This window comes from Sturnira hondurensis, unplaced genomic scaffold (assembly GCF_014824575.4).
Source record: "Sturnira hondurensis isolate 20B ecotype Veracruz unplaced genomic scaffold, ASM1482457v3 Scaffold0004136, whole genome shotgun sequence".
NCBI lineage: Eukaryota > Metazoa > Chordata > Mammalia > Chiroptera > Phyllostomidae > Sturnira > Sturnira hondurensis.
The window spans coordinates 5,313,093-5,325,482 of NW_028076767.1; the positions used below are offsets into that span (position 1 = coordinate 5,313,093).

General features: G+C 43.4%; 1 protein-coding gene across 6 annotated transcripts in view; it reads left to right on the forward strand.

Annotated features, from left to right (window-relative positions):
- Positions 1 to 455: 455 nt before the first annotated feature.
- The window catches only part of MPP4 (MAGUK p55 scaffold protein 4), a 46,373-nt gene continuing 34,438 nt past the window's right edge, over positions 456 to 12,390 (forward strand). For 2 of the 6 annotated variants that reach the window (XM_037043602.1, XM_037043603.1), the window contains exons 1-5: positions 5,148 to 5,285; positions 5,809 to 5,918; positions 6,850 to 6,971; positions 9,022 to 9,099; positions 11,252 to 11,332. In XM_037043602.1, coding sequence (XP_036899497.1) covers positions 5,284 to 5,285; positions 5,809 to 5,918; positions 6,850 to 6,971; positions 9,022 to 9,099; positions 11,252 to 11,332 — 393 coding nt within the window. In that variant the 5' untranslated portion in view covers positions 5,148 to 5,283. Of the gene's footprint in view, positions 559 to 1,532; positions 1,704 to 5,147; positions 5,286 to 5,808; positions 5,919 to 6,849; positions 6,972 to 9,021; positions 9,100 to 11,251; positions 11,333 to 12,390 lie in introns of those variants that run through there. The other 4 variants (XM_037043606.1, XM_037043605.1, XM_037043607.1 and 1 more) reach the window with 4 other exon arrangements.

The following is a 12,390-nucleotide window of genomic DNA, read 5'->3' on the forward strand; positions in this document are numbered from 1 at the left end:
AGACAATGGGCTAAGTATTAAGTTCACTCAACAGGGCCTTCGTAGGGGGCCTTTCAGAAGGAACCACTCCAGACTTCATTATTGGCTCAAGAGTCTATCACTGCTTTCTCAGTGTCACGTGAGAAAATGATCACGGTTACTAGGTCAGCTTATTCTCAGGTACCTCCACAGTTTTTCTTTTCATTAAAATAAAAATGCCGTCTTCTGTTGTAGGTGTCTTTTACCCTGAAATAGTCAACAAAAATATTAATCTTTATTAACTCTGTGCCAGCAATTTGAGAGAAAATACTAAAGTGACATCTAAACACTATGTGAAAAACTAAAGGGAAGGTTGAAAATGATAGAAATTACTCGACTCTTCAGTTTAAGGAATATTTAAGATCTGGGACAGGAGGCCCGTGAGTAATTTAGTGGTTCGGCTTCTGTGGATTAAATCAAAGAGGATGTGCAGAGATTTTCTCTAGAACAGTGAGGCAACTGGCAGTTAATAGCTCACCAGTATTTCCTACGAAGCTTTTCTCTGGGTAGGAGCACCATTCCACGTTTGCAGTCTTGCAGGTAAGGGACGCTGCCGAATGACCCTCGGTTACCCACGGTCTGTGTGTCTGCCCCTCTGTCCATTTTTAATAAAGATGCAGTTGTGGGCAATCGGATTTAAGTGATTTAGTTTCACTGCAATCCAATTTATGTGGGAAATTTTATGATTCTGAAAGGGGTTTTGCTCTCAGAAGCTATTTTTAAAGTATAGAATAATGAGTTGTCATGAAGATAAAATAAAACTGAGCATTTGTCCAAATCCTAATCAGAATTGTGACCCAGAGAAAACCAGCCATTTTTTACAGGCCATTTCTCAGTTTTCAAGTCCTTTTCAGGTTTTGTTTAATAGCGTCATTTTGAAAAAGTGTAGTAAGGGTAGAGAGTGTAGCATTTAATAGCAATCACTACAGTTTTTAAAAGTTCATGGTTTTTAAGTAGTGTTTAGGATAAACTCCTTAGGAGTCAGTGGTACTAACACAGCTTCTGAGTTAACCATGGAACTGGCTGTCCTTTCTGTTCATCCAGAATTGCATGTGGTTCAGTATTTAACTTAACAGTCTCGAGAATTCTCGTACTCAAGACAGCAGAAATAGGGAAGTCTCAGGCAACTGGTGCAGAAGGCGTGAAAAGGAAGGCAAGGTTGTGACATCACAGTCTTCTGCCAGCACCTGGCGTCTTTCAGGACTAATGGAAACAAAGGAGGAAAACGCGATTTTACTGCTCGATGATGCCACTGAATGCCTCTTGGAGGGTCCAGTTCCTCATCTGTAAAATGAAGGTTGCCTTTGATGACATCGAAGGTCTCCTTCAGCTGCTACGTCAAAGTTTGATAGGGAAGAAGGTCAAAATCAGTGTGACCAGGCTGAGGGGGAGAGGAAGGGCACAGGCCTCCCAAGTCTGGCCGCCTCCCCTCTCAGGATTCTCTTGAACTCCTTGTGGGAGGCATCAGCCTTTTCCTTCCATTTCTTGGCCTCCTGTTTTCTGCTCCTTCCCAGTGAAAACTGGGAATATCAAGTGCTTGCTACAACCTGAGCACTCTTAGAGCTGCTGAGGCCACGGCAGTGAACAGGACAAGCAACCTGTCCACTCCCTGACCATCTACAAACATGACCCACACAGGGGCTGGACACTGAACAGGTTAATGAGGAAGAGAACTGTGAGGCATGGTAAGTGCTCTGAAGATAATAAATCACTATAGTTTTCTTAGCCACCTGAAGGGAAAATCATTTTCTGGGCATTTCTATGAATTTTTGTCTTAGTTGCAGCTGCTGAAACAAAATACCAGGAATTGGGTGGCTTAAGCAACGGAAGTGTATTTTCTCACAGTTCTGGGGCCTGGAAGTCTGAGATCAGGGTGCCGGCATGGTCCGGTTCCAGCGAGGGCTCTCTTCCTGGCTTGCAGACCGCCTCCTTCCCAGCAAGCTCTGGTGTCTCTTAGGAGGTCAGTAATGCCATGGTGAGAGCCCCACCCTAATAATCCCTTAAGTCCCCATCTCCAGATATCACATTGGGGGTAAGGCATCTATCAGTACATATGGATTGGGGGATGGGGTGGGTACAATTTCAGTCCATAGCAAGTTTATCACAGAAACCTGAGTTTGACCAGGCAGGCACAGTTTTCAGAATTCACCCAAGTTGTGGTGATGAAAATCACTGTTTATGCCTCTATGGCTGAGAAACTAGTCAAAATGGGCTTTTTAGAATACGTGAATCATCTGTGTGGCCCTGGAGTTGGGCATTAAATACGGGAGAAGTGTGGCCCACCTAATGATGCACAAACAGCATCTGGCTTGTGCAATCTGTACTGCCCCCACCAGGGATGTGTGATTTTGAGATGTCCTTTGGGCAACAGGTTTTAAAAGGTTGCCTGATGAGTATGACGACTTGGGAGTCAGACCCACCCATTTGCTCCAACTTGGGCCTGTCGGGCAGACGCTCCAGCTCAGTTTTCTGTCCTCTACCCCTGGAAGTCCCCTCTGGAAAGGAAGATGAATCACACATGCAATTGTTGTGCTAAATGATTGAGCAGAGGCTCAAAAACTGGAACACAGGGAAAGGCAGCGTTTAACCTGACTCAGTGAGGGCTGGGCAGGTAAGGGTGATGAGTATGGCAAAGCATGTGGTATTAAGAAGCATGTGTATGGAAAATTGTCTAAAATTCTGTAACAACTTTCTGTGTTGCTCTTCTCACTGTCTTAGAATTTAGAGACAATAATGGTGTCTTTTTCAAGGTAGCATCCCTGACTCAACCCCACAATCTGTCTAGATTCTGGAGAGTGATTTTCAAATCATATCAGATTCAATACCCCAGTCTTTAACTACTGATTTGAAATGCTCCTTCTATCAGCATTTCTACTGATAGAAATGCTCCTATCAGATTCATTCTGCATTATCCTATTGTAACAAATGCTGCCCTGCCCATGTCGCTGCTGTCCTTACGAATTTGACGCACTCTGGGCCAACCTCCAATGGCCAGCACCTGCACTGACCCTCAGAAAGTACCCACATAGCAGGCTGCAAGTGCCAGAAGCAATGCTCCCTGGGAACAGCCCTCAACCAATGACGGGTAGCACTGGTGTATAGTTACCCCCACCTCCTTCCTTGTTCCTCGTGGGATTAAGCTCCAGTTGCCCATAGTAGTTACTTGCTTGATAAAACTTTTCCTGGCTTTCTCCCTCTGCCCTGCCTCAATACACTACTTCTCTACTGGTGTTTCTTTCTTCTATTTTAAAAAAAATTATTTATTTATTTTTTAGAGAGGGGAAGAGAGAGAGAAAGAGAGGGATAGGAACTCAATGAGTGGTTGCCTCTCACATGCATCCCCTACTGGGGAACTGGCCCACAACCCAGGCGTGTGCCCTGACTGGGAATCAAACTGGTGAACCTTTGATTCACAGGCTGGCACTTAACCACTGAGCCACATCAGCCAGGGCTTCTACTGGTGTTTCTTGAGATCACTTTCCAAACAAACCCCCTCCCTAGAATCCTTATCCTGTGTCTGATTCTGTGGGAAACCGAACTAAGAAACTTGCCTACACAAAACTTCAAAAAAATTCATATATATATATATATATATAGCAGAATTAAATAAGTGTAGTTGATAAGACATTGCACATTTCAATACGTAAATATGGGACACCACTATACCTAAGATACAAAGAAGTAACACATGTTTACGCCTATAAAAAATCCACCACAGGCGTAGCAGCTCTGAATGCAGACGCAGATAGAATGGTGTGCAGTGGTAACCGCCCCCCCCGCCCCGCCCCAGCAAACTGTGCCATCAATGACATGATTTCCTGAAATGATGGGTAACTTGATAGAGTCCAGGCAAAACAAAATAAATTAATCCTTCGGTTGTGGTAGTAGTAGTCCAGAAAATTCAGCATGTATTAAAACTGTGCAAAAATACTTTGTATTTATAGAATATGTAAAGAAAAGTTGAGTTCTAGGCTCAGATAATTATAGAGGTTTTCTTCTAGCAACGTGGAAGTCCAGTGGGGCATTTGAAGGTTATACAGAGCAGGAGGTGATTTTTCATTGTGTAGGGCAACTTCGTGTGGGAAAGTTCCTCAAAGAGCAGTGGGCATATTCCCCTTGCCCTCATTTCCTTAAGCCCTCCCCTGTCCTGTTGCCCAAGATGTAGAAGCGATGGCTGGAGCCCCAGGCACTACTTTGGGGCAGGAGGATGAGNGAGGGGAAGAGAGAGAGAAAGAGAGGGATAGGAACTCAATGAGTGGTTGCCTCTCACATGCATCCCCTACTGGGGAACTGGCCCACAACCCAGGCGTGTGCCCTGACTGGGAATCAAACTGGTGAACCTTTGATTCACAGGCTGGCACTTAACCACTGAGCCACATCAGCCAGGGCTTCTACTGGTGTTTCTCGAGATCACTTTCCAAACAAACCCCCTCCCTAGAATCCTTATCCTGTGTCTGATTCTGTGGGAAACCGAACTAAGAAACTTGCCTACACAAAACTTCAAAAAAATTCATATATATATATATATATATAGCAGAGTTAAATAAGTATAGTTGATAAGACATGGCACGTTTCAATATGTAAATATGGGATACCACTATACCTGAAATACAAAGAAGTAACACATGTTTACGCCTATAAAAAATCCACCACAGGTGCAGCAGCTCTGAATGCAGATGCAGATGCAGATAGAGTGGTGTGCAGTGGTAACCGCCCCCCCCGCCCCGCCCCAGCAAACTGTGCCATCAATGACATGATTTCCTGAAATGATGGGCAACTTGATAGAGTCCAAGCAAAACAAAATAAATTAATCCCTCAGTTGTGGTAGTAGTAGTCCAGAATATTCAGCGTGTGTTAAAACTGTGCAAAAATACTTTGTATTTATAGAATATGTAAAGAAAAGTTGAGTTCTAGGCTCAGATAATTGTAGAGGTTTTCTTCTAGCAACATGGAAGTCCAGTGGGGCATTTGAAGGTTATACAGAGCAGGAGATGATTTTTCATTGTGTAGGGCAACTTAGTGTGGGAAAGTTCCTCAAAGAGCAGTGGGCATATTCCCCTTGCCCTCATTTCCTTAAGCCCTCCCCTGTCCTGTTACCCAAGATGTAGAAGCGATGGCTGGAGCCCCAGGCACTACTTTGGGGCAGGAGGATGAGCACCCCACACCCCAGGGTGGGGAAGTGATAAGTGGAACGAGCCTATTCTCTGAGAACTCCATAGAGCAAGGCTGCCCTACCAGCCCTGGATTGTCAGCCTCTTGACCCTTATGTGAGCAAGATACACACTTCTATCCTGTTAAGCCACTATTATTTCGGGTTTCTGTTTATTGAAATTAAACCTACCTAACGCAATATAGGAAATAAACTCTAAGAGTAGGCCTCAGCAGTAACACATGGCTCTTGCAACCGTGATCGATGCCATGAAGAACTAACTATAGGGCACAATGGGAGGGGAAAGGGCATGAGGGTAGCTGGGCCAGGAAGGCTCATCTGAGCTCTGAATTGGTAAAATCAATTAGGTAAAGAGGTGGGAAATAAACAAATAAAACATCACTAGTGAAAAAAAGGGGGGAGTAGAGGGAGTGTTTTATGGAGTTAGTTTTCTCTTTTTCACAGCTGGTGATGGTTAGAGAGTAAAGGCCACAGGACAAGAATTTTTTTATCATGAGGATCCCAGTGTGTAGAATAGCACCTGAACTATATCCAAAAATGCTGTGGAAAATATATTCCCATGCACTAAGACCTTCACAGACAATCATGATGGAACGAACTGTGTGCCGTCTACTCCCTAGGCCTGAATTCCGTCTAGAAGCTCGGGCCAGGAGGATGATCCAGTCAGACAAAGGAGCAGGTCCACCGGGTAAGGACGTGAATTGTTCTACAGCACCCGGTCCAGAGAATGGTATGTGGCTCCTGGATTCTTTTTCAAAACTAGGAAGGTCTGATAATATTCCTCAGAATATGTGATCAAATGAATGGGTAGAAATTCTGATAGATTTATTGTGATTCCTATAAGAAACTTGTACAGTTTTGAGTGTCCTATACATAAGGCTAAGTAATTTTCAAGGCAGGAAGGAAAGAAATTGACACAATGTTTTACTTAAACTTAGAACTTCATAACTTACATTCAGAATATCACTGCAACAAATAGAATTTCTCTGATAACACTTGTAAGAAAATCAAGCATTTACTAAAATCTGTTCAGTCCCTTCAATCAGTGGAATCCTGAGATGTGTATTTAAAAATTCACTTCGAGAACAGACTAACAGCTGTCGGAGGGGCAGGGTATGTGGGGCTGGGTGGAAAAGGCGAAGGGGATAAGTAAAAAGACCTCACAGACTCACACACAAAACTTATTGGGAGTTAGAGTTTTTCAATAACACTTTCCATAAGAATTTTCAGAAAGGGTAAACACAAATGACTCTACAAATTAGAGATGGAGAGTCCAGAAAAGAACTAGATAATTTTGGAATAAGCCAAAGGCTAGTAAGATTGGGGAGGAGGAAGCGGTATTGCTCTCATAATATCTTACATCTGTGTACTATGATCCATCATTTTGTCTAACATTAGCAACACCCCTGTGGGAAAGCTAGCACGTCCTTGTTTTGCCACAAGAAAACTGAGTTTCAGATAATTGGGTGACTTTCTGAAGTTTACAAGCAAGCAAGTGACAGAATAGGGCTTGAAGGTAGATATTCTGGCCTTAAATCCAGGGTCACGTCCACTTCTCATGAACACCTGTGGCACAGCCCAGCTGACTTGTCCTTCACATTTACACCTGCCTTTCACCCCCACCTGCCTGCCACAGCGGCTCTGCCCTCTCCCTGTCCTAGGTCTCTCCCAAATCCTGCGGCTTGTGCTGCAAGAGCTAAATCTGTTCTACAGCCGAGATGTGAACGGACTCTGTCTCCTGTACGACCTCCTCCACTCCCCGTGGCTGCAGGCACTGCTGAAGGTGAGCGACCCACAGAACCTTGCAAGCCTTTGCTTGCTGTAGGAGCACAAACTGCTCTCCCAACAATGTCACTTTCGTCAGGGGCAGGAAATTGCAACTTGGAAGAAGTTCTTAGGAGACAGTTCTCAGAGAGAGCTATCAAACCTGTTAGTTTAGGGAGGAATTAAATTTGAAGGAAAAGAGCATGGAAGCTCCTTTGTTGTCTCCCTGAGGCCCCTGGGAGCACAGAGCAGCCACCACCAGGGTGTCCTAGTAGCCACCTGCAACACTTTGTCCTTGAGGCCAACGTGGGACAAGTTAAAAAGGTTCTAAACATATTATTCCTTTCTGTTTTCTTTTTTAAATCAGGAAATGAGGTTTTACCCTGGACATTTCTTCTTCTTTTTTAAATGTGGGTTAACATTTCACATACCATACACTAGCATCTACTATCTGACTATAATTTTGTTTTTCTGAACAAGCGTTATTATTAAGAAAGATCCTTTAGAAGTTATTTTTGGTGATGTGGGTGTTTCCTTACATGTGAAGTGTGGTCAGCATAAGCAAAGAAGCATGCCTCACAGCTCTTGTTTCAGAACTCCTGACCTCTCTGTTCATTCGTCCACTGATGGACACTTGGGTTGTTTCCATGTCCTCCTGGCTCTTGTGAATACTATTGCAATGAGAATGGGGTGCACCAATCTCTTTGAAACAGTGACTTCATTGCCTTGGGATATATATCTAGAAGTGGGGTATATGGGGGAATATTATTCAGCCATAAAAACAAGGAATCCCTCGTGTTTGCAGCAACATGGATGATTCTGGAAGGCATTTTGCTAAGTGAAATAAATCTGACAGAGAAACAGAAATAGTACGTGTTCTCACTGCTATGGAATCTAAGAAAGCTCAATTTGCAGAAATGAAGTGGAATGGCGGCCACCAGGGGCTGGAATGTGGGGGAAACGGGGAGATTTTGGTCGAGGGTACAAACTTCCAGTTTAAGATGAGTGAGTTCCGGGGAATCTAATACATGGCACAATGACTACAGTTAACAAAACCATACTATGTACTTGAAAGTTGCTAACTGGAGAGTAAGATCATGTATGTTCTCACCACACACACAAAACAGTACCTGTAAGTGGTGATAGGGGTATTAACTAACCTTAGTGTGGCAGCCATTTTGAAAGAGATATATATATATATCTCAAAACATGTGTTTTATACATATACATAAAACATATAATTATATATATAATTATGTTTATTTCTTAAACTTATACAGTGTCACATACCAATTATATGTTGATAAAGCTGGGGGAACCCCACCTGGTTCCCGTCAGGCACTTCCCTCCCAGGACTAGCTAAAACACGAGCTGCGATGTCACTGGAGGAGCCGCCTGTGCTCTGCACCCCCTGTACCAATCCTCCCGCTTAATCCTTCCCAGGGAAGCGCGAGCAGCGTCTGTTAGAGAAACTATTGCTGAACTAAGACTGAGGACTGCCCTGTGGAGGTGGGCAGGCCTTGGTGTACTCAGCCCAACCCTAGATCCTGGTATGGAAGAAAATTCCCAAGGGTCAACAGAGACGAAGTTGGAATTTTTATAAATGAAATTTTACTGGAGAATGAAGGGAGGAGAGGGAAACCAACCAAAGGTAAGAGCAGAGTGCCAATAAGCATATAGTGTGCTTGTTTTGTTCAGATCCTCTGGGGAACGCTGGTGCCATAGCCTGTGTCCCGCCCAGCTGCCCAGCCCAGGTCCTTGCAGGTGTCTGGCCCCAAACACCCGCTGGTCTCAGCCCTAGACACCCCTCTCTTACTTTGTTTAGCAAGAGTAAAAGTTTGAATTTCTTTCAATGGAATCAGTTAGAATAGACCACTTTCCAATGGCAGCTGGTGATCAAGCCTGTGGAGCTTTAGAAACACCAACTGGACTTCATTTCTCTTTCATAACTAGAGACACTTTCCCAACGGCCCACACTCACGCTGTTCACATTTCCCAGGCTGTTTCTTCCCGTGGAGATTCTTAAATCCCAAATGTCAACAGTTCTGTTATCAACATGCCTTCTGCAGGTTTATGACTGCCTCCAGGAATTTAAAGAAAAACAACTCGCTCCTGCCAGCTCTCATGCACAAGGGTTATGCTATGAGGTGAGCTGATTTCTGGTTCACAGAATAGTAGAGCTTTAATATGATGCCATTTTACTCACAGTGCTAGTTTAAATGAATTAAAGGCTCTAATGGAAAAGTCTGATTTATGATTATGCATCTACTAAGTGTTTCTAATTGAGCTTTACTAGAAGGAAGAAAGTTGGCCTGCTATCTCCCGAATTAAAACAAATAAAAATAACAGTTTTAGCATGTATCCATTCTCTCTTTTTTCTCTAAACTTTGTACTCAATTTACCCTGTGTAAACAGGGTAATGTTATTGTAATGATTCCCAAGTTCACAACTCTGGCTGGGCTTTTTCCCTGAGCTGTGGGGTCATATCAAACCGCCTCTTCCCCAGCCTGCGCAGATATTAGTGGACTCCTCAAACTCAGCGTGTCCCACACTGAGCTCCTGACCGTCCCCACCTCCACCACAGCTACTCCTCTCTCAGTCTTTCATATCTCAGGAAGTCTGTCTTTGTTCTTGCAGTGCTCAGGCCAAAAGTCCTCAAAGTCAACTTTGACTTTCTCTTTCTCTCACACCTCACACCCAGTCTAATGGAAAGTCCTCTCCAATCTAGGAATACCAGCTCTCACCACCTCCATGTACCACCGAATAGTGTAAGCCATTGTCATCTTACATAGATATTTGCAATATAGCCTCCTACCTGTTCTCCTGCTTCTAGTCTTGACCCTGCAGTCTCTTCTCAGCATAGCTACCAAAACGACCCACTTTAAGGGCAGGTCAAATCAGGTCACCTCTCTGCTCAAACCTTTCCAATGACTTCCCAACTCAGAGGAAACGTCAAAGTCCATACACAGCCAAACCGAATGTAGCCCCATCACCTCTGTGATGTTCCACCCTCTGTTCTCCCCCTTGTTCACTCTGCTCCAGCCAGATTAGCCCCTTGTGATTGTCTGAACCAGACATATTCCTGTGGCAGCTCCTCCTTGCTCCTGCTACTCCCTATGTCAGAATGCTGTTGCCTGTGTAGTCACAACTTCCTTCCTCATCTCCTCTTGTCTCCATTCAAATGTCACCTTCACACTGAGGTTTTCCCTGGTCATCCTATCTAAGATTGCAATCCCCTGGTAGCACTCCCTATCTACCTTCCTTGTTTTAGTTTTCTTTTAACCCTTCTCACCATCAAATAGAACTATTTCTTTGACTTGTATTGCACGTGTCTCCTCACTAGAAGTTACACTCTGTAAGAATGGGGACTTTTGTCTGCCTAACTCACTGCTCTATTTTCATCACTCCAAACAGTGTCTAGCACATAGTAGATGGTCAATAAATGTTGAATGAAGGAATAATGTTATCTATTTTATTATTACTTATTGCTCAACCTATATTAAAAGAAATAGAAGGAAAAAAAGGAGAAAACTTTACCCTCGATTTCAGTAGTCAGCAAGTCAAATTGTGCTTAGTTGTCCAATTGTACTCCTGGTGAGTAGAGGTGAAGCTTGGTAAACTGCCTGTTTTCATTGGCTGTATGCAAGGGCACTCAACTGCTGAAGACTCATGGGGCTGATTAAAGTCTTGAAAGGTCTATGCCCTGTTGGAAAGCAGCTCTACACCTAAACCACAGCAAAGAGACCAGAATTTATTTCGTTAAGCACTTTTCCTTTGCACAAATATTAAAATTGTTAATCAAATAATAAGCCCTAAAATATAAATTACTATTCCCATTTTCCAATAGCAGCCTGGAATATCCCATGGGATTAACAATTGTTCTCCCCCCGATGTTCTCCAGATATTTGAGCTCGTGCCTGGAGAACCTTAACCTGCCCGTAAAGCCCTCATATGAGCAAACAGGTGTTTTAGAGCCACTAGAGAGAAATTGCCTTGGAACATATAATATCACAAAATGATGTTAGTTCTTCAGAAGCTTAGAGCCTGTGAAGTGCCGGGCCTGGGGCCAGGGCCTTTAGATCTACTCCAAATCTTGAATTTTACCTGCTGTAGCAAAGCTTAATAAATAAAAAAAGGTTGTAGGTCTTGACTTTAAAGATGAAAAAGGAAGCTTACATAACAGCTTTTCCTAGGTCAATATCATGCTAGTGAGTATATCTGTTCTGTAGTCTGGGTGAGGGTAACTAGGTGATAAAGATTTTTAAAGATTTCACAGTGTATGCTTTTTTCATCAACCAGGTGATGGAGATATTACATGCAACCTCTAGTTCCCCTGAGATCCAAGAACTGAGACAAATCCTCCAGGCTCCACACTTTCAGGCGAGTGCTCACCAACACAGACACGGCACACCCATCTGGCACAGAGACAAAGTGGGGGAAAGAAAGAAACGTGGTGGGAAATGTGCTCTGGGAGTACATGCCCTGTTACTGTACACAGGTTCCCAGCCGTGTGTACCAACACATATGGGACTCAGATGTGAGCCAAGCCTGACATAGTTATGAGGAGTCGTCTAGAACTTTTCTAATGTCCCCTCTACAAAGCCTCTGAAGTTCTGGGGCGATCAGGGTAGCACCCTTCCTTTCCATCTTGGGAATATTTTCAGTTTTGGATAAAGCACGTGAAGGTATTCGGAAACCACGGTATAATGATGATTTTTGCTATGGGAGAGGGAATAAGTGAAAGATATTTGATGGCAGAACAGAAGCCTACCTCTTAACACTTGTGGATTTTGAGATCAATTTATTAGCAAATTAGAACTTTAAGAAAATATCTGCATTAGGAGCAATGGAATTTGAATCGAAAAGTTTAGTGCACAAGATAGCCCTGTAGAATTTTCTCCGCGTTCCGGTGAAGTTCTTCCAGACAAACTTGGGCAGGGCCAAGGGCGACGGCTTCCCCACCCCACGAAGTGAAAAACTTAGCAGAGTGGGTCGTTAGAAGGAGCCTTTTGGTCATACCTCAAACTGGGGAACTGCTTTTCCTCACCTGGCCCTACATGGGCCTTTGGATGTCACTGACAGGTTAAACCAGCAAGGTATTTTGATTACTGCCTCCCCTTCATTAGGGAAAATATTAGAAAAGTTGTTTTTTAGTTCAAAATTATAGGAGCACCATGGATGACATGGGTTTCCAGAAAATGAGAAAGTGATAGAATAATACACTTTAACAGAAATAAAAGAATATATCAGATATAACAATACACGTAGCACAGACATGGGTTTGATTCCAGTGTGATGTATTGGCTTCAGGTCTGGAGCAAATCATAGAACCCCTCTGATCTTTGTTTTCTTTATTAATAAAATGGTGATAAAATTTACAAAATACATACAACCGCTCTGTGTCTTGTTTATCTGTAAACTGAGGACAATAAATGTAC